At 46.3% G+C, this 22,295-nt stretch overlaps 1 protein-coding gene across 3 annotated transcripts in view; it reads right to left on the bottom strand.

Moving 5' to 3' along the window:
• The window catches only part of ARHGEF3 (Rho guanine nucleotide exchange factor 3), a 307,785-nt gene that overhangs the window by 266,842 nt on the left and 18,648 nt on the right, over positions 1 to 22,295 (bottom strand). For all 3 annotated transcript variants that reach the window (XM_040454717.1, XM_040454720.1, XM_040454719.1), the window contains exon 2: positions 2,946 to 3,038. In XM_040454717.1, coding sequence (XP_040310651.1) covers positions 2,946 to 3,038 — 93 coding nt within the window. The remainder of the gene's footprint in view (positions 1 to 2,945; positions 3,039 to 22,295) is intronic.

Raw genomic sequence — 22,295 nt, 5'->3', positions numbered from 1 at the left:
TGAGCCACCCAGGCGCCCCTAAGATTACAATTTTAGAGTAGGGTGACTGATCAGGTCTGTGGGGGTGAATGACACATCTCCCTCCATAGCTCAGTGGGTGTATTTATCCTAATAAAGCAGATTTACCCCCATGATAAATATGCTCAACCTGCTGTTAAAACAAAAAAAACAAAAAACAAGCCCAGGTGCCTAGCTGGCTCACAGGAGTGTGCAACTCTTGATCTCTGGATCATGAGTTCAAGCCCCATGTTGGGGATAGAGAGGACTTAAATAAATAAATAAATAAATAAATAAATAAATAAATAAACAAACAAACAAACTTAATAATAATAATAAAAACAAGCCCAAACTGAAGTCATTTCCCCCCACACCAGCAAACCAAGACTTCATTAGAGTTTCAACCTATCCCAGGAATGTGACCTTTTTACAAATCAACCTGAAAATTTTCTAAGCAGCATTAGTCAGGTTATCTGCAAGGTTAAAACCCTGCTGTTCCCTCCCTGACCCTAAAAAGGTGTCTTGGCCTGAAACAATCTTTCTTTTGCTAATAATTTCCTTGCCCCACCCTCCTTCCTATAAAAACTTTCCATTCTGTACACCTCGTCCAAGCTCCTTTCTACTTGGTATGTGAGATACTGCCCAGTTCATGAATCACATAATAAAAGCCAATTCGATCTTCAAATTTACTTGGTTGAATTCTGTTTTCTCACCCTGGAAAACCCCTTTCCAGAGAAGCATTTTGGACAAACTCAGGTGAGGCTGCCACCCCCAACGATATCCCAGAGCAAAGGGGTTAGTTAGTGATCTGAAGGAGCCTGTGCTCACATACCAGTTGGAGACAAAACCCAAAACCAAACTCTCAGCTCCCATCTCTCCTCCAGGAAGACCATGGATGCAGAGTAGCAACCCAGGCAACTGCAAACATGGGCCTGATGGCCCCACAGCTACGTCCTCGAGGAGAAGTTAACATGTTTGCCATTGCAAGTGAGGGCAATGCTAGGAGCTGGGGCTCCGTGGCAAGGTAGTTTTTGTGGTTTGGGTTTGAATGAATTTTTGTCTTAATTTTTGTCTTAATTTTTGTCTTAATGTTGCCTAGTGGCCACAATGAAGGTAATAACACAACTTCCTATCTTACGGGGCCATGTGAGAATTAAATGAGCTATGTCAGCCCAGTGACCCACACAGAGCCTGACACATACCATAAACTCAGATGGTTGCCAATGATGATGGTGGTGACAGTGGGCGGTAGAAGGAGCCACCTGAAGTAGGAAAATCCAACCAAAGTCTCTTCAAAACCAGGAGTCAAAAGAGAAGCAGGTAATCCTGATACACTCCCCTGGAGAAGCATGCTTAGATACTTTTCAGAAGGGAAAACGAAGTGGTGCCCTCTTCTGGATGGGATCAGGGCTGCCAGATGTCCTGGGCCTCAGGAGAGGTCACAGGACCCCTGTGAGTATAGGCTCTCCATGTGCCATTGGGAGATGAAACAGGTAACAGAGAGACTCAAGGAGATGAACTTCCCCAGAGAAGGGAGAGGAAATGACAACTATGGAGAGATACCATTGTTCACTCAACATACCAGCAAAAATAAAGGAGCATGAAGAGCTGAGGGCAGTGGGAGGGCAGGCAAACAGGAAATCTGGCACCCTATTGACAAATGGTCTTTAGAGAATGACTTGGAAATCTTTAGTAAGATCTTAAATGTACACACAGGATGGCACAACAACTCCACTCCTCGGTAACCTCCTAAGAGAACTATCCACGCCTTTGTGCAGGAAGCACACACCAGAAAGTGCCCCCCAACACTGATATAAGGGCAAACAATGGGACCCACCTACCCACCACTCACAGGAACATGGCTCAATAAACAGTGGATTCTTATACCATGAATACACTATTCATTTTGTGATAGACAAAAACAAGGTAGGGGCACCTGGGTAGCTCAGTCAGTTGAGCATCCAACTCTTGATTTCAGCTCAGGCCATGATGTCACAGTGGTGGGATCAAGCCCCGTGTTGGGCTCTGTAGTGAGCGTGGAGCTCACTTGGGGTTCTCTCTCTCCTTTTCTCTCTGCCCTTCCCCTGCTTGTGCATGTGTGCGCACTCTCTCAAAAAACCAAAAACAAAAACAAAAAACAAAGTAGATTCTCATACACAGTCTTGAAAACATTTTAAGGCATATTATTGAATTTTTAAAAAATGTTACAAAATAGACCAACATGCATAGCATGACAACCTATATCAGGAAGGAAGGAAGGAAGGAAGGAAGGAAGGAAGGAAGGAAGGAAAGGAAGAAAAGGAAGAAAGAAAAGAAAAAAGGAAGGAAGGAAAGAATGACTTTTTCTACGTATATAAGCACCTAGAAAAAGTTCTGGAAGGAAATGTACAAAAGGAGGTCACAGTAGTTACTTCTGGGAAAGGCAGGTGTGGGATGGGGAGGCTGGCAATGAAACCAGGCAGGGTGTGTCACCTATTTTTAACTAAGAAAAATGTATCTATGCATCTCTTGGGCATTAAAATAACATTAAATGAATACATTTATTTTTAAGGAGAAAGAGAGGAGGTAGAGAGAGAGAAAGACATAGCTGCCAAGAGCTAAGGGGCTGTCTTTGCCTCCCTCCAGGACTGGCCACCCACACATACAGACACAGCTCATCTGAGCAAGTGTCCATAGTTCTCAGAATCCAGTATTTAATTCTATACCTCATTAGTTCTATTTATACCAACTCTTCCTTCTGATTCTTAGAAAAATTCCCTCATACTTAACAAAGGTATCCTCCTCTGGTGTCAGAAATTGGAGATATGAAAAGGGGACACATGAAATTCTGCTATCTCCAATTCTTGATGGCCTCCACTGACTTATATAGACTTAGATGAAAGCCTACATTGCATTTAATTGGTGCCTGTGAGAATTTTTTAAATCTTAATTTTTAAAGATACTTTTACCTTTCTTTGTTTTCTTCCATCCCTCTGAAGACGCACTGATTCATTACTGTGGAACTGTCCATAGACACAGCATGGCCAGGCCAGGTCTTCTTTCTGAAAAAAAAACAAAACAACCCAATATTTAGAACCTGGACATATTTCTGTTATAAATGCACAGAGAGTTGCATTAAATACATACAAGGGGGATATGTCAAAGGCTGCCCAGTATCCATTAAAATCCATTCTCCCTTTCTTCCATAGTTATTTGAGTTTTATCAGGGACTACATTTCCCAGCATCCTTGCAGGTAGGTGTGGCACTGAGTTCCCAATTCCATTGAGTTCCCAATGGAATCAGAGAGGAAAGGTGCCATTTCCCCATATAGGTCTTAAGACATGAGCATGCCTTATCCACCCTTCCCACTGGCTCCCACTGGCTAACTCAGCTCTGATTGTGCACATGATGACCATGCATTTGGAAATAATGGAGTGACAAGACAGAAGGCACCTAGGCCTATGATTGACTGCATGGAGCACGGTCAGCCTCTCACCTTCTAACTACTACCTTAGTGAGAAATTTCTTTTTTTTTTTTTTTTTTTTTTTACATCATTGTTTTATTTGATTCTATTTTTATGGCTAGTTAATGCTCATCCCAGTTGGCACTGAGTATTCCCTTTGGGGCCCTTCTGAGGGTGGGTTTGGTTATTTGGAGCTTACAACATGTTATGTCTATGGAGACAGGTGCTGCCAGACTATTTTGGTCACAATTTTGGTAAAACTACATGCAATTTAAGTAGTACTTAGTCAGTGTTAGATGGATGAAGAGATGTTAATGAGCATGTAATACCTTCTAGTGTGAAGTCTGTCAAGAGTAGAGCATGTGGCCAGAATTAGGAACACTGGGATCCACAAGTGTGAGTTGTGAGCTTTGCTTCACAAAATGACGACTTGGAGTGGTAAAATATCCCAATGAACATGATAACCACATTTAAGGATTCAAGTCTATGTCCTTGGAAGCAACAGAAACTAAGAGAGACACAGGGATGAGACAGAGAGAGAACATTCCGATGGGTGGAGGATTCCGCCCACTCACTCTTCCACACCCTGAGCATGGCCCCAGGTGAGTCTTAGAGAGGACACTGAGGTTCCATCTTCAGCCTCAGGTACTGCATTCCTCGCCACGCAGGGGGAGTGCGTTTTGCATTAAGGCATATTCTCATTCTTCAGCATGGACCTGAACACAAACCTACTGCTTCATTTGGTGTCAGCCAAAGAAAGAAATGGTCATTAGTTCCAACACTAGAAGGACTCGCTGTGCACACCACATTGAAAGATGGCGTACCGGTCTCCAACCTTGTGCTTCCTAGGGTTCAAGGTAATTTGGACATCTGTGATCTTCTGTGATCTTCCATGCTGATGCATCAGCTGTTTTGACTCTTGAGCAACAAATCTGCTTGGCCAAATCTCCCACCCAGCCTCCTCCATCTGCCACACCATGAGTCTGGCCTTTTCCCAGATCAAAGCACCATTAGTGGAGAGCCTAGCTGGCTCAGTCGGTGGAACGTGTAACTCTTGATCTCAGGGTTACAAGTGTGAGCCTCACACTGGGTGTAGAGATTACTTAAAAATAAAATCTTGAAGAAAAAAAAAAGCCCTATTAGGATAAAAACTCTCAGATCCAGGTGAGCAGGACCAGATACCTTGGACTCTGGCACCCCAAGGCATTGGAAAGAGTCAGTGTGGGGGGAAAGCCACAGTCTCCAATGCTGCTCTTTTATGTAACTTACAAAGAGCACACCATGAGATATTTTTAGCATCTGGATCCCTGTCTGGGACCACTGCTCTGGCTTCCATCAGAGCTAACTTCATCAGCTAAGGCATGTGCATTACAGAGGGGCCCGGAATAAGGCAAGAGGGAAGATGTGGATCCTGGAATGAGGAGAGATGGAAGGGTAGTGAGACACAGGCTCAGAGACTCAGAGGGGCCACCACATCCCCACGATCTCCACCATGAAGGGAGAGGGAAGAAAGCAAGAATGCCACACCAGGGTCGCCTCTGCCACTGTGAACACCTCGGTCCACCTCAGTTCAGCCTGGAAACCACGTCTACTCAGTGTACAAGCCACTCCACAGCCCAGTAAGTGCTGCAAGGGGGGTTAACACCTACATCCTCAAATTATGCCAACTCTCCTCAAAGCCATGTTTCCCAAGCAGCTGTGAGAGGTCAGAGCCTGCCTTCAAAGGGACCACGAGCTAGCTCTGGGTCAGAGTTTCAGGTTTCCCCTCCTGGTATTGGAGAAAGCATTCTGTAGACAACCACTGATAAACCATCACCCTTCTGTCTGTGGCTAAGGGCAGAGATTGGGAGCACCTGACTGTACCCTAGCACTGAGGGGTGCCCAAGGCCAGGCACTGTCTTGAATTATTTCATCAATTTCTCATATCAGCCCTAGGAGGCAGATACTGCCTCACTTAACAAATCAGAGACTGGGCACAAAGAAATTAAGATTTGGCCAAATGCCATACAAACAGCAAATAAAATTGAGACTTGAACCAAGCATTTGATCTGGGAGCCTGTGCCCCTAATCAGTGTATTATAATGTGCATGATAAAGCTCATTAATGGCTGAATGAATGAATGAGCAAATGATGAATGAATAGTTTCAAAAGCAGTTTCAAAAAGGTGGGGGGGGGCGGGTACTGTGGGAGACGGTGTCTTTATAAAGCCCTAGAAGGGTGGACCATGAGCCTGACACCCCCCATCCTGGATGCCAACCAAGTGTGTGATAGTCTCAGACCCCCACCCCCCCCAAGACAGTCACTTAGCCCCGTTAACACTCTGAATCCAGGGTTGCCAACTTCTATAAAAGAAATTTATATGCTTAATACCACCATCCCTAATAACCACAGCTACCTGTGATTCAGCACCTGTGTGCAGGCAGTAAACTCAGGGCTCAAACACAGAGTCTTCTCATCCATCCGTGGCCCCACAGGGTAGGTAGGACCATGCCCATTTTATAGATGGCAAAACTGGAACTCTGAGAGGTTGTGGCCTAAAGTCACAGGGCTTACAATGAAGGCAGTTTTCAAATCTGAGCAGTTGGCTGAACAGCACAGGCTTTCTGCCTCTACATGACACTCCCCACTCAGCTTGGTTAATCAAAAAGTTACAAAGATAAGTGGTATCCTAACTCTTAAGCTAGAAAGCTCTGTATTTTTTAAAAAAGATATTAGTTTTAAGTAATCTCTACACCCAACATGGGGCTCAAACTCATGACCCCGAGATCAAGAGTCGCATGCTCTTCTGACTGAGCCAGCCTGGAAAGTTCTATATTCGCCTAAAGTTAGTCAGTATTTCCCATCCAAGTCACTTCCATGGGAGATGAATTCTACTTCTTCCCAGCTAGAAACTCAGGCACTTGCCACTTCCTCATCTCTCTCCTCAGCTATCTGGAGCAGCACTGACCAGCACCAACCTCCTGCAAGCCCAACTGTATCCCTGGGACACTGAGCCCCGCTAATTTTTCACTGAAAAACCTCTCTCCTCAGGAGGCACTAAGTGTTGGTGAGGATTGAAAGCAACCAGAGCTCTCACTCTTGCTGTTGGTAGGAGCACAAATGGGTCCAACCACTTTTGAGGACTGCGGCAATCCTTGCATTTCCTCTTAGGTACATACGTGCACCAAGAGGTTTTCTAGAATGTTCTCAGTAGCATTATGTATAACAACCCTCTATTAGTTTCCTATTGCTGTTGTAACAAATTGCCACAAACTTAGTGGCATAGAACAACACAGATTTATCATCTTATAGTTCTGGAGGTAAGAAAAATGGGTCTAAAGTGAGTCAGCAGGGCTGTATTCCTTCTGGAAGCTCTAGAGGACAATCCATTCCTTGCCTTTTCCAGCTTCTAGAAACCACCCGCATTCCTCAGCTCATGGCCCCTTCCTCCATTTCAGAGACAGCAATGTAGTATCTTCAAATCTCTTCTCTCACCTCTGCTTCCACTTTCATGTCTCATTCTCTGAAGTGGACTTTCCTGCTTCCCTCTTGTAAGGATCCTTGTTACAATGGTCCCACCCAAATAATTCAGGATCATCCCTATGTCATGACCCTTGACTTACATTTGCTAAGTCCCTTTGCCATGTAGGGTAACTCAGTCTCAGGTATTACCAGCGAACAGTACCTATGACCAGGGATTAGGTCATGGACATCTTTCAAGGGGCCTACCTCAAGCCCCAAACCAGAAGCGACGCCCGTGCTCCTCATCAGTAGAATGAATGAAATAAATGGTGGTAATTCGCAGCAATGAGAACAGATGAGCTACAACTATTTGTAGCAACAAGGATGGCTCTTCACGAGAAGATTCTGAGCCAAAGACACCAAACACAAGAGTGTCTGCCATATGAGTCTGTCTGCAGAAATCCCAGAACCAGGTAAATCTATCCCATGCTGTCAGAAGTCAGGATGGTGGTTGTAGTGGGGGAGCAGTGGCTGGAAGAGAGTATGAGGAGGCTTTTGGGGTGCTGGCAAAGGTTGTTTCTTAATCTAGGTGCTGCTTACACACGTGTGTTCAGTTTGTGAAAATCCATCAAGCTACAGTTATGATCTATGATCTATGCCCTTTTTTGCTGGCATGTTATGCTTTAATAACAATTTTTGAGAATTTTATAACAACTAATTGTGCCTATTTAAAGTTTCCCCCCACCCCACCCAAGTTCTCAGTAAACCTCTCCACAAATAAGGTTGCTGCAAGTTTGGTTTTCTATCAATTAACATAGCGATGCAATTTGCATCCTACAATTTGCATCCTACAATTTCAGGTCAATAGTTATGAAAATACAATAAAGACATTTATAACTAAGAAAGAGGAGGAGGAAAAGAAACTAGCTTCTCTGCCTCTCTCACCCCATTTCCACTCCACAGGGACATGTAAAATTTTACCTCTGGATGAAGCAGATCCCAGCTGGCCCCCTAAACACTCCCTACCCTGACAATTGCTGCCCACCAGACTGGCTGGAATGTTTCCCTGCCACCTGCCACATGCTCCTTACTCCGTCTCTCCTCACTCCTTACCCATGTGACATGACCACGGGAAGCCCCATCTCCTCCTAGGAGCTCCCCCTAGCTTCTGTAGGACTTGTAATACAAACCACACCATTTGGACGTAATTGCTATTGCCATAAACTAGCTGTTAATAGGACCAAGTGCCTTAATCTAATCTCCCCCCAAAAGACTGCAAACTCAAGAGAAATCAGGTCTTGTCCATTCAATTTTTGTTGTATGTGAACTTCTTATGCTAACTAAGAACTACTACCAATATTAACAGCCTTTATTGAGCACCTACTTCACATCACATTCAGTGCTCCTAACGCATCATTTCCTCTTCTCCCACCCAGGGAAGTGGGTGCTATCAGTATCCCTCTTTTGAATAAGAGGAAACTGAGGCACAGAAAGACTAGTTAACTTGCTAAAGGTCCCAAAGCTCATCACAGGAAGGATGGGATTTGAATCCATGCAATCTGATTCCAGAGCCCATGCTTTTGACCCAGACCCTACTCTGCTTCCCTAATGCCCAACCCAAAGCCAGGGTTAGGCATATTATTGGTGTTTAATAAACACCACTATGACATATTTGACCACACACACACACACACACACACACACACACACACACATTAAGGGGGAAAAAAAAAAACCCTCCCTAGGACACAAATAACAAATCAAGACTCTTCACCAGATAAGAACTTTTCAGCCTCAGATTTCAAAAGAAGGCACAGCCTCTGGAGAGATCTGCAAAAGTTCTGCATATTCCTTGCTCTATATCATGCCTGGCATTCAGGGGGCTTTATAAACATTTATCAGTAAACAATAGCCAGAGTTTGTCCTCCAGGCTTTTATCAGAATAGGGAGAGAGCTGGATACATTTATTTTTTTGCTTGCCAATCTCAAGGTCAAAGCCAACGTCAGAGCTGAAGGCTGATTGGACAACTCGGTCTGTGACCACAAGGTCCCAAGCCACCTGCCCCAGATGACCTCATTTCCTCGACAGCCAAGAATTGTGACCCAGAGGCCTTGGCTGGTAACAAGGCCACCACCCCAGAGGGCTGCTGAAGCCACTAACCTGAACCAGAGATAATGACACCAGCAGCCCTGCTGTCCCTGGAATATGATGTGGTGTGTGGCTCCAGCCCAAGTGCTCCCTCTCCTTGAGGCCCGCCCCACGGTCAGGTACCAAGCAGTGCTCTGGCCGGCGTGGACACAGCAGTGCACCGGTCCCAGCCACTCCCCCTCAGCTTCGCACAGATCAGTTCCAGCGTCCATGTGGGTACAAGAGAAAGGGCCTGTGCCCAGGAACATGCCGACAACTGAGAAGACATTATTTTTAAATGGATGCCTCTAAGGAAGAACAGGAGACTGGCTGGAGGTCAAGGCAGGCTTTAGTTACACCTGTACCACTAGCATTTTTACAGGAACAACAACAACAACAACAAAGTGTTTATGTATTTGGGGGCTTATTAAAATTGTCTCAAAGTTTCTTGAAAAAAAAAAACTGAGGGGCTCCTCGGTGACTCAGTTGGGTAAGCATCCGACTTCAGCTCAAGTCATGATCTCATAGCTTGTGAGTTCGAGCCCCATGGTGGGCTGTGTGCTAATAGCTCAGAGCCTGGAGCCTGCTTCAGATTCTGTGTCTCCCTCTCTCTCCCCCTCCACCACTCATGCTCTGTCTCTCTCTGTCTCAAAAATAAACATTAAAAAAAGTTTTAATAAAAAATAATAAAATAAAATAAAATAAAATAAAATAAAATAAAATAAAATAAAATAAAATAAAACACTGATGATTGCAGTACAATGTGACCATGCAGTAATGGAGAGACATATGGTTACAAGGGGATCAGCACCTACATCAGCCTGAGGGAATCCTGGAAGGTTTCTCAGAGGAGGCACTGCCGGGGCTGAGTTTTGAAGGAGGAATAAAAGCTTGCCATGTCAACAATCCAGGGTTGCTCTGGATAAAGGGTACAGAATACATAATGGCAAAGAGGAAACAGAGGCCACAAGAGTGAGAAGAGGGTAGAAGGAAGTAGGAGAAAGGCTAGAACACCACGGCATCTCAGGCATCTCATCTTGGAGCGTTGTGCACTGCCAGGTTCAATGACATAATCTATGCTGAGGGTTCAGCCAAGAAGAGGTACTCATGAGTGGTTGGCGTTATCTACCGTTGTTTGTATTCCTATTGCATCCTTCCTGGAAGCAGACTCTGTGGACATCATCGGGGGGTTGTTGGGGCAAGAATTTGGAAATGAGGTCCCCACAACCAATTTCTGAAAGACACTTTGTAAACTCAACCACTCATGTGCCCTTGGGTTTTCCTAGAGCCTCCTAGTGCCTCGCCCGTGTTCCCTCCTCACTCCTCCCGCATCCAAAGCCCATCCACATGTGTGCACATGTCTCCCCAACTGCACCGGGTTTCGTGACACCCCAACCATGAGCACAGTAGCAAGTACAATAGTTGTTGAACAAATTAACAAATTCAGCTAACTGCACTTCTCCATACTAGTGAAAGATGATGAGAACCCGACACAGAATCTGGACATCATGGATGCCATCACCACACAGCTGAAGAAATTATCTTGAGGTGTTGGCCACCCCAGAATCACAGAAAAATGAGGTTCCAAGAGGAAAAACCCCATAGTACCCACCCAAGCCCTTAAGTCACCCTATCGAAGGAAGATATATACTGGGGACCCAAGAATTCAGGTGCCATATCCCTAGATAGTCAAGGTGTCCCAGTGATGAAATGGATATAACAGGCTAATACCATTTTCATACTTGCTCCAACAAGTATTTTGGACTCCATTCTTGCTGTCTTGCCAGGCAGCCTTTGGGTTAGGCAACTGACTCTCCACATGGCTTAATTACATGGAGAGGCAGAGCTGCGGGTGCCACAGAGGCAGATGATAGTTCCTGTCTAGGTCAAGGCTGCCAGTGTGGGCATGACAAGCTTGCTTGGGGAGGGACGGACAGAAGGTGAGGTCAGTCCTCTGGGCTTCATCACAAATCTCCAGTCTCCCCAGTGTGAGATCACATCCCAGGGTCTAGAACGAGGGTTCAGTGGGGATACTACCAGTGGTCAAGTCCTGTCCAGGCTTCCTGTCCTTAGACAAAAGGTGTTCTGATTTCAACCAAGACATCTCTTCTATATGATTCTTATGTGGGGTAAGTTCTCATACCGTAAACAGTTCCAATGCAACAAAAGAAAGTTTTAAAAACTTCATACAAAACACCTTTTACCTGCCAGCCTCTCTCTAGTCTCTCCAGTAATGTCTTTAGTGGACACTTGGTACATTTTTATTGATGGACAGAGAGCATACTTACCCATTCACAGAGGACCCAAACGTAGAAGGGATAAGACATGGTAGTCAGAGCAGTTGCGGTCTCCTGTCTGTGCTGCCTGCTGTAAGATAGACACTGCCCAAGCAGAGCCCATCTGATGGAGGGCACACGGGCTACCCAGGGGTCACCGTGGTCCTCACTGTCCTCCTCCTCATCACCACAGGCAACAGTGGTCTCCCTACATGCCAGGTTAGCTTCAAATGCTCTGATTCCACTTCACTCTCTCAGCAATGTTGTAAGGCAGGGGCTCTCATCCGCTTCTCACAGATGAGGAAACGGACGCACAGAGGGGCTTAAGTGACTTGCAGGCTCACAGAGCTAGTGAGTGGAAGGAAGAACCAGCGCATAGGCACACTGTCCCTCCTCCCTCAGACAGAGCTCCAAAAAAGGAGATGACAGTCATATAAAATGGCCCCAGAGAAGGCCTCGTGGCAATTTTCCCAGTTGGGGATAAAACTGGATTCCTTGAGCAGTGAACGATTTTCTGACCTGTTCCTTCGCCAACCAGGGCATTTGTGAAAATGAACTTCATAGAACTGACATACATCACACTCACTCACTCAGCTTGAGGATGGTAGTCTGGTTTGCCTTGTCATCACTCATTACCTGCAAGGACAAATGCTTAAGTACAGCACACCACATGGCCAAAGAGTGCTTTAAAACACTTTCAAAGTGGTACCTGGATGACTCAGTCAGTTAAGCATCCAACTTTGGCTCAGGTCATAATCTCATGGTTCATGAGTTCGAGCCCCACATCGGGCTCTCTGCTGTCAGCGTGGAGCCCACTTCAGATCCTCTGCCTTCTTCTCTCTCTGCCCCTCCCAACTCATGCTCTCTCAAAAATAAATAAAGCTTTTTTAAAATAACACCTGCAAAAAAGTTGAGCTCTCTTTTTATTATTTATTTTAGAAGGAGAGAGGGTGAAGGCAGGGGAGAGGAGCAGAGGGGGAGAGAGAGAATCTCAGGCAGGTTCCAAGCTCAGCGTGGAGCCCAGTGCGGGCTCAATCCCACAACCGTGGGATCATGACCTGAGCTGAGATCAAGAGTCAGACATTCAACTGACTGAGCCACTGAGGTGCTCCAAGGTGATAATGTTTCATAAAATTGCATGTAGCTATCCACTTGGAGACAATTTAAGATTCACGGGAATCTATGGGGCTTTAATATAGGGGAGGAAATGACCAAGACCTATCAAGGACCTACTCTATACTCACATTAAGTCACAAGAGATCCCCATGAGATGCACCCTGGTACCCACACTTTGCCGAGCAGGAAACGAACTGCAGCTTAAGCAGCTTGGGTCAAGCTCCAGCAGCTGGAACACGACAGCAGGGACTGAACAGGCTGGGTCTGTCTGACTCCTGGTTCCAGGTCTCCACACTTCCAATACCCCATAGGCTCTGGCACCTGAGTAAATACGCAGCCTGACTCCCTTATACAATCAAACTCTCTGCCTAAATCTTAGCCCCATCTCTGTGCTCTGACCCCAAGTGTCAGCTGAGAAAGACCCCGCAAAGGAAAGGAGCTATTACAGCCTTCTGACCCTACAGGGGAAATTCTGAAGTTAGGGGAGAAATCTGTCAGAGTCTAAAATGTCCCTGGAAAGCCCCTCAGGAAGGTGCATATGGGAGAGGGGCTCCAGCCAGCTGAGAGCTACAGGTGGCGGCTGTGTGTTCAAATGCACTCCAGATAGAGTCTGTGGTCAGGACAGACTCGTACACGGGGCTGTCCCACACTAGCCTTCCACCCCACAGGAAGTGGGGCCAGCTTGGGGGACCCTCCAGAACACACATTCACTTCAGTGCAACAGCAGGATTAAACAGTTGTTGCTTTTTTCTAAGAGCTTCTAGTTTAGCTCACATAAGTTAAGCACAAGAGAGATATGATTCCATGGTACCATAATTCCACGATAACATGATCTTCCATTTATTTTTTATTTTTTTATTTAAACAAAAATTTTTTTAATGTTTTATTTATTTTTGAGACAGAGAGAGACAGAGCATGAGCAGGGGAGGAACAGAGAGAGAGGGAGACAGAATCCAAAGCAGTCTCCAGGCTCCAAGCTGTCAGCACAGAACCTGACGCGGGGCTCGAACTCACAAACTGCGAGATCACGACCTGAGGCAAAGTCGGACGCCCAACCGACTGAGCCACCCAGGCACCCCTGATCTTCCATTTAGTATTGGAACATCTTACGTGGCAAATTATAAACACATTCACAACACAGATAACAACTGAGGCCTTGGGTTCTGAAGTTAAAACGATTGGGACTGTAATTTGACTTCTACCACTTAGCAGCTATGAGAGCTTGGAAAGGACTCCTGTGCCTCAGTTTCCCCAAGTAAAAGAGGTGTCATAATGGTATCTACCTCCTGAGGCTTCTGTAGGAATTCAATGAAATGGTGTAAGTGAAGAGCCCGGCACAGGGCTTCACAAAGGTTAGTGTGCCCTCCCACTTCACAAAAAAACAAAAAGACAAGACAGCAGAGAGACTTGAGGAAAAGTTAACTTTTCAGAGGTCCCATGGTGAGTAAGCTCCAGAGTGCACGTCACAGTCAGTGCTGCGGGTCTTGGGAGGCTGGGTGTATGAGAGGAGACCTGGCTGGGATGAAGTGGCCCAGGCATCTAGGTTTAAGAGCCCAGGGAACAAAACCTGAAGCTTCAGGAGGATAGAATGAAGCAGGGGAGAGCCCTTCCACACAATACAAAAAAACACCTGGTGAAGAACCATTCCAGACCCACCTAGAAGGCAAGACTATACAGGCACAGAGATCTCAGGCAGCAGTAAACTGCCACCTCAGTCACAGTAATAAAGAAGATAGTGACTTGAGTGACAGTCACCCTAGATAAGCTTTGGAGCGTTCCCCCCTTCCTGCTAGCCCAGAGAGTCAGCCCACCCAGCCCCCTCCTCCCTGACCCCCAGGCTTTGCTGGATCCCCCTCTAGGATTCCAGATCCCTACGTCTCCAAGAGTTGCACACACCCACAACGCGCACAAGAAATGACAGCAAGCAATGAGTAATCTGGAGCCATGTCAGCCAAGTCGCATGTCCGACACTGGCCTGGCTCCGCTGGCTGCTGAACATTCACTCACTGCCGAGAATGAGCCGGGGAGGCCCCTCTGACGCCACAGTGGGGCCTCTATTACATGCCAGCCTTGCACAGGTCAAGAGCAAGACTGCACCTTCCACAAAACCCAACCGGAGATTTGCAGACAGCAGGGAGACAGGAGTGAAGGAGGCCCCTTCCACTTGGTGATAATCATTCCCCTGTGTCCAGGGAGGAGCGGACAACGGAAAGGGGCAGATGCTTCCGGAGGCGAAGCCTGGCATTCGAGCCCTGTGAGTGACAACAGCTGTTCCCCATCACTCCCCTTCCAAGAGGCTGGCAGGGAGCATGAGACCACAACCCAAAGCAAATTTGGAGGCACCGGTCCCCAAGTTGTTGGGACATCAGCTGTAATAAAGACACTTGCCCTTGTGTAAGTTTTGGTGGCAGCAGAGGGACACTTGAGTTCAAAACAGCAGGACATTTTAATTCCTGCTAATAGTAGGAGGGGAGGAGCTGCTGCCACTCCCCAGAAACCCCACCTGGTGACCTGGCACCAACTTCATCCAGCAGGCAGGATGTGCCAGGGCATGTGGCTGAGGACAAGGGCCTTGAGTTTCCATGAGAGAGTCACAGGATGTCAGAGCCAGGAGGACCCACAGCCCTCAGAACCCACAGATGTCTTGATGCGGCAAAGCACAGAATCATCCATGTGTAGAGACATGCTTGGCCCAAGCTCAGCCCTTCTGAATCAATCACCAAGGCTGGGCCCGGGAATCTGCACTTTAAAGGCCCCTCTCAGGTGACTCTGAGGCAGCCAGCCCAGCCCAGGGCTGCTCTGGAAACAGAATCAGTCCCGCCTGCTGTTTTATCTGTGGGAGATCACAGCCATATCGTGGATGCGTCAGCCATTCATGCATTCGTGATTCTAGGACCATTTACCCACAGTTGCCCATGTGACCAGCTCTGAGAAGACACAGTTCCTGCTATTCATAAAGTAGCTGGGTTCACCTGGGGAAATTCTCAAAAATGCAGATGTCCAGGCTCCACCACCTGTGATTTGGATTCTGAGAGCCTCACAATCCAGTGGGAAAACCAAAGCAAGGCCTGAAAGGGAGAGGAATCTGGAAACTGATGGCTAGGCAGGTAGTTCTGACCGAGGGGCTAGGCTTTGGGTGGCTTCAAGGCACAAGGGAGGGAAGATGTTATCCAGCATCCACTACACGCCAACCCCTTGACCACTGGCAATATTCACCGCAGCCCTGCAAGAGGACTGTCTTAATCCCCATGGTCCAGATGGCAGCACAGGGCTCAGAGCAGGTGAAACGGCCTGTCCGAAGTCCTGGTGCCAGCAAGCCTGGGATTTGAACCCCAATAGCCAGAGCACTTGCTCTTTTCACTACCATTCCCTCCTCCTCCCAAGTCCCAGCCTCAGGGAAGGACACGTCTGTCCACCCACACTGTGAATCCAGAGACCTGAGAGGTGTCCTTGACCCTTCTCTCTTGTTACTCCTTATGTACAATCAGGCCTGGCCCACTATCCTCCACCTCCTTCTCTTGAATTCAACGTCTAGTACCACTAACCGAGTCCATGATGACCTGTGGTATTTAAAATACAAGCCCAGTCAGCCAGGTCACTCCTTGGCTTAATCCTCTGCAAGGCCTCCTCACAGGCCTTAAGTTACAAATCCTTCCCCCAGGTTTGCTGCAGGGCCTTCCAGAGTATCCTCTCCGTTCCCCTCGCTCTAGCTCCTTCAGCTCAGAGGCCTTTAGCAACCTCCCAGGAACACCAGATAGGTCCCCAGCTTCCTCCAGAAGGCAAGGCCACAGAGCAGGGGTAGCTCTGTCTATGGCTGAGCCCCTGGGGACACAGTAGGGGTATGTGTGGTGGGGGTAGAAGGTGGTTGTTGACTGGCCACGGGACTTTGCAGCTGGTCTGAGGCCCAGGTATGGTGGTGGCAGAGAAGCCATGGAGTCAGAGACTGGGCAGACAGGCCAGGGTCAGACTGGGACAGGAAGGCTGTGAACACCACAGAAAGGAGCTAGGACCTAAGCCTGGGGGCAGCCAAAGAGGCTCTTGGAAGCAGGGGGGTAATATGACCAAATTCACGTGTACACACTATTGGTAGAATTACTTCCTCTCTTCTCTTTGAAAGGCATTTTGCCGATAACCACCAAAATTTAAAATCTGCATGCCCTACTGATCCAGTAATTCCAAGTCTATCAAGGATGCTCACCATAGGATCCTTCTATATTGGCAAAAAAGAAACAGTGACCTAACCAGCGAACTGGAGAATAAACTATAGCAGGCAAGTCCACAGTCCCTCTTCCCATCTTGGAGCTGGATGTGCTTCAGAATTCATAATGTTTGCACATTAGAAAGGTAATACAAAGTGTATACACTATGTTCTGTAAGAAACCAGCAGGGTGAGGTGTGACATCCATAGTCAAATCCATAAGTACATCTGCAGGTGTACATGTGACTATTCTGCCACATACTATAAATAGCCTATTAACTCAGGTCAGGTTTGCTCATCAAATGAGTTTGCACTAAACTTTTTTAAAGGCATGCAGTTTTGCGGGGGGTGGGGGGGGGTGTTTTTTTGTTGTCATTTATTTAAGTAGGCTTGAACTTACAACCCTGAGATCAAGACTTAAGCTGAGATCAAGAGTCGGACCCTTAACTGACCGAGCCAGCCAGGTGTCCCAAAAGGCCTGCAGTTTTTTGATGCTTATACTGTTCCAACCAGCCAGCCCCATGGAACTGGAAATGAAGCATGGCCTTCTCCTGTCAGAAGGACACCTGCAAGAGCACCCAATCCCAGAGCCAGAGACCCTCTGGAGCATATACCATGCCCCAGGGGCACCGAGGGCCATTCACACACCATGCCCCAGGGGCACTGAGGGCCATTCACACACCATGCCCTGGGACACTGAGGGCCATTCAGCTCAAAGATCTGTCCCAGCAGGGCCAACCGGCTGCCACAGGCAATCTACAGAACAAGCTTTAATTTGTTGTTGAGGATCAGCCCAGGGTGTGTGTGCTGAGTGATGTGCCCAGGCAGACAAAGGCAGGTTCCACTTCCTGGGCTGGATCCTCTCTAACCTATCTGGTTAACACCAGCCACCACCATCGTTTAATCCTGGGCTTCAGGGAACACTAGCCAATAGGCAGGTTCCCTCCCTTTCCAGGCTGGGACATTACAGGGAGTCCGAGGAAAGCACCAGATAGATGCACCTCTCCTTTAAACAGCATCAGAGCGCCTGGGTGGCTCAGTTGGTTAAGCGTCTGACTTCAGCTCAGGTCATGATCTTGCGGTTGTCTAGTTCAAGTCCCGCATTGGGCTCTGTGCTGACAGCTCAGAGCCTGGAGCCTGTTTCAGATTCTGTGTCTCCCTCTCTCTCTGCCCCTCCCCTGTTCATGCTCTGTCTCTTTCTGTCTCAAAAATAAATAAACGTTAAAAAAAATTTTTAAAAAAAAAACAGCACCACAATTAGGAAAGGCCACCCTCCCTCTCAAGAGCTGATCTTATCTGCCAGGTAAGGACCATGCCAGCAGCCAGTGGTGGTTATTGCTCACACTGCAGAGTGTGAGGGGGGATGAGTGAGGACCAGGAGGAACACACAGGAGCAGCAGGTGCTGCCAGCACGGGGTGGGGGTTGGGGGAGAAAGGGTTGGGGGCGGGGAGGAAGAGCTCTATCACAGGGAGAACTCAGGCCTCCCCTCCAGCCTGCCCTGGCCTCTGACACTGCTTCATTCCCTCCAGCCCTCCTCCAAGGACTCTAGAAAAAGACTACCAGGCATTTTTTTTTCCAATGTATACATCAATAAAATCGTTTGTGACACACATAAACTACACAAATCTTAAGTGTACAACTCAATAATGTTTTTACATATTTATACTTCCATGTACTCATCAACCAAATCAAAATATAAAACATTTCCAGCCCCCTAGAAGGTTTCACCATGCCCCTCCCAAAGGCTCTTTTACATTATTGCAGTGTATTCTGCTTGGATATGCAATTTGCTCACCCGTATGGCTGTTTATGGGCATTTGGGTTACTTCCATGTTTTGGTAATGATGAATAAAGCTACTATGATCATTCATGTCCCAGTCCTTGGGCGTTCATATGCACTCACTTCTCTTGGGTATACATGTAGGAGTAGAACTGCTGCAGCACAGGTAGGCACATGTTCAGCTTTGGTAGACACTGCCAAAATGACTTTCCAAAGTGGTTGTACCAATCCCTACCCCTACCAGCAGTATGTGAGGGTTCCAGCTGCTCCGTATCTTTAACAGCACTCTTATTGTCCAGTCTTTTTCATCTAGCCATTCTGGATGCATATACAGTATTATCTCATTGTGGTTAAAATTTTCTGATGACTCCTGAGGCTAAGCACCTTTCCATATGTTTATTGGTCATTTGGAATCCTCGTTGGTGACATGTTTGCTCAAGTCTTTCGTCTTTTTTATATTGGGTTGTCTATTTCTTATTGGTTTGGAGAAGTTCTTTATATATTCTAGATATGAATCTTTTGTTGGACATATGTATTTCAAATATCTTTTCCCAGGAGCACCTGGGTGGCTCAGTCGGTTAAGTGTCCGACTTCGGCTCAAGTCATGATCTCACGGTCCATGAATTCGAGCCCTGTGTCAGGCTCTGTGCTGACAGCTCTGAGCCTAGAGCCTGCTTCAGATTCTGTCTCTCTCTCTTTCTCTCTCTCTGCTCTTCCCCTGCTCATGCTCTGTCTCTGTCTCAAAAATAAACATTTTAAAAAATTTAAAAAAAAATATTCTCCAAGACTGCAGTTTGCTTCTTTACTCTCTTAATAGGGTCTTTTGATAAAGAGTTCTCAATTTTAATTTTAATGAAGTACAATTTATAAATTTTTTCCTTTATGATAGTGCTTTTCATGGTCTTGTCTAAGAAATCTGTGTCTAGCCTAATTTTCATTCTTCTCTATTATCTTCTAGAAGCTCTACTGATTTGCTTTCCACATTTAGGTCCTCGACTCATCTCCAGTTATTTTTATATATGGTATGAGGTGGGGTGGCTGGCGTGTACTTTAAGTTCTTTAAGCATGACCACAAACCAGACACACAAGAAGGACCAATCGCTGTCACCTCCAGAGGAAAATGTGCCTTCCCACACACCCCTAGCCTTTACAGGATTCTACAGAAGCATCTACAGCCCACAACCCACAGCCCAACAGAGTTCAGATATACATGTCCCTATCATTTGAGAGAATTTCTGGACACAATATACAAAGCACTCTCATCTCATGGGAAGCTTCCACAAATTCCCACAAGTCCACTCTACAATTGTGTATAGGTCAAAATCCTTTTAAAGTGCAAAATGATTAAGTAGGAATATGCACAGAGACAACGTCAGACAGCACCTGGCTGTCAGGTCTGCTGGGTGCCCACTCTCTGCATCTACAGGCTGGAGGTTAGGGAGGCCACAGGGTATGACCAGACATAGCCTCTAATATCACCATGCTCACAGCCTGGGGAAGGGACTACGAAAACAAAGGGAAGAGAAAGTGAACAGAGAGAACTGAGGGGAATTCTCCCTTGTAACGTTTGAGCCAAGACCTACATGTGGAAAGGAGCTGGCTCTGAGAAGAGAAGGGGTAAGAGCATTCTGGATGGAAGGAATGGCATACTCAAGGGTGGAGAAAGAACAGAGATTGGGATCTTGCTAGAAGGCATGACAGGGAGTGGCAGAGTGTGTAGCTGAAGGTAAGAAAAGGTTTGGCTTTTTTTCTAAGCAGAACTGGAATCCATTGGAGGATTATGCTACACCTCAATTGTCTTGAATATGTGTCACACAAGCTCTCTAAGAGGGTGAAGGGCATTCAGTCAACTGGTCTACTTTGAAATCCTTCTATCACACGACGGTTCAGGCAGGCAAAGACCCATGAAGACAGCTCTCAGCCTTGAATGTGCTGGTATACACATGCATACACACACACACACACACACACACACACACACACACACACACACTTTCCCCCTTGGTGATACCTCAAGCTGAGAACTCTAAATTCCTCCTCCAATCCTGGGTGGGATGGTGTTTACATTGCAGACTTTTGCATTTCTGCTCATGGTTTCTCAGCCCTTGTATCAGCTGTAGTTTTACTTGCAATCATGTGACGATTTGATTAATACCTGTTTCCTGAATGAGTCTGTCTCTTGACTCCAGAAGGGCAGTTTGAGCCTGTCTTGGCCACCAAGGCCTCCCAGCACCCAGCATATAGCCTGGCCCAACATAAAAGCTCAACACTATATATTTTAACTTTTTTGAATGCCAAAGTTCAAACACATACAGAATTAGAAAGACGTGTGCCCATCATACAACTTCAATGGTCAACTCATTCCTAATCTTATTTCTTCTATACTCCTCCCAGTGAAGTAACCTCAACCATATATGGATGGATGAATGAATGCCTCCTAGGCAAAGATTGAGGAGGGGACATCTAAATGAGTCAATTTCACCACCAAATTAGCAACTCTGGTAACATTTCAGGAGACCATATTGAAACTATTGGCTAAAATGAATTTCCTTTTCCCGTATTTACAGGGCTTTAACTTTTCATGGCTGTCCCTTGCCACATCCCTCAAGAAGTGACTGTAAAACAAGGAAGGCTACATACATATCTCCCATAATCTCTTTTACATAAAAATCTTAAAAAAAAAAATTTATTTCCATTAGGGGCTCCTGGGTGGCTCAGCTGGTTGAGCATCAGACTTCAGATTAGGACATGATCTCATGGTTTGTGAATTTGAGCCCTGCATCAGGCTAGCTACTGTCAGTGCAGAACCTGCTTTAGATCCCCTGTCCCCCCCTTCCCCTCCCCCACCTCAAAAATAAAATAAAATAAAATAAAATAAAATAAAATAAAATAAAATAAACATTAAAAAAAAAAAAAGAACCAAGGGGCGCCTGGGTGGCTCAGTCGGTTGGGCGTCCGACTTCGGCTCAGGTCATGATCTCGCGGTCCGTGGGTTCGAGCCCCGCATTGGGCTCTGTGCTGACAGCTCAGAGCCTGGAGCCTGTTTCGGATTCTGTGTCTCCCTCTCTCTCTGCCCCTGCCCTGCTCGCACTCTGTCTTTGTCTCTCTCAAAAATAAATAAACATAAAAAAAAAAATTAAAAAAGAAAAGAACCAAGAAAAAAAATTATTTCCATAAAACAAGGCATGTCTTTTACACACAGAAAAGTAACACCTTGTTAATGAGTACTATAGTTTGCTCCCTCCTGGGGCAATCTCTGTTACTCCCTATTTTTTTTTTTTATTTTTTTTTTCAACGTTTATTTATTTTTGGGACAGAGAGAGACAGAGCATGAACGGGTGAGGGGCAGAGAGAGAGGGAGACACAGAATCGGAAACAGGCTCCAGGCTCTGAGCCATCAGCCCAGAGCCCGACGCGGGGCTCGAACTCACGGACCGCGAGATCGTGACCTGGCTGAAGTCGGACGCTTAACCGACTGTGCCACCCAGGCGCCCCATGTTACTCCCTATTTTATCTATTGTAATGTTTATGGTAACTTGTTCCCAATGAGCCTGGTCTTTTTGAAATGCCAATGCAGTGTTACAAACTCTGGACAGAACTGTCATGACTCTGATACCCCTAATCTCGCACAGTGAGTGGCACTCAGTACTCAGTGAGTGCTTACTGTCATTCACTTTTCTAGGTCCCAAAGGGACTCATAAGAATGACCTGAAATGCTAGAATGCAACCATATTTAATATATTTTAATTGTAAAATATGTTATCTGTATTTTCTAACTTTTTTCCATAAGCATAAGGAAAAATTATGAAATTTCTCTCTAAACCTATGACCTAGAGATAGCTCACCTTTTGGAGTCCAACCTTCCATGAGCAGGTGTGTGTGTGTGTGCACAAGTGTGGGTGTATACATTGGCA

The sequence above is a fragment of the Herpailurus yagouaroundi genome, unplaced genomic scaffold (genome assembly GCF_014898765.1).
Source record: "Herpailurus yagouaroundi ecotype Mexico unplaced genomic scaffold, PumYag 213, whole genome shotgun sequence".
NCBI classification, from domain to species: Eukaryota; Metazoa; Chordata; class Mammalia; order Carnivora; family Felidae; genus Herpailurus; species Herpailurus yagouaroundi.
This window is presented reverse-complemented; position numbering and strand designations above follow the sequence as displayed.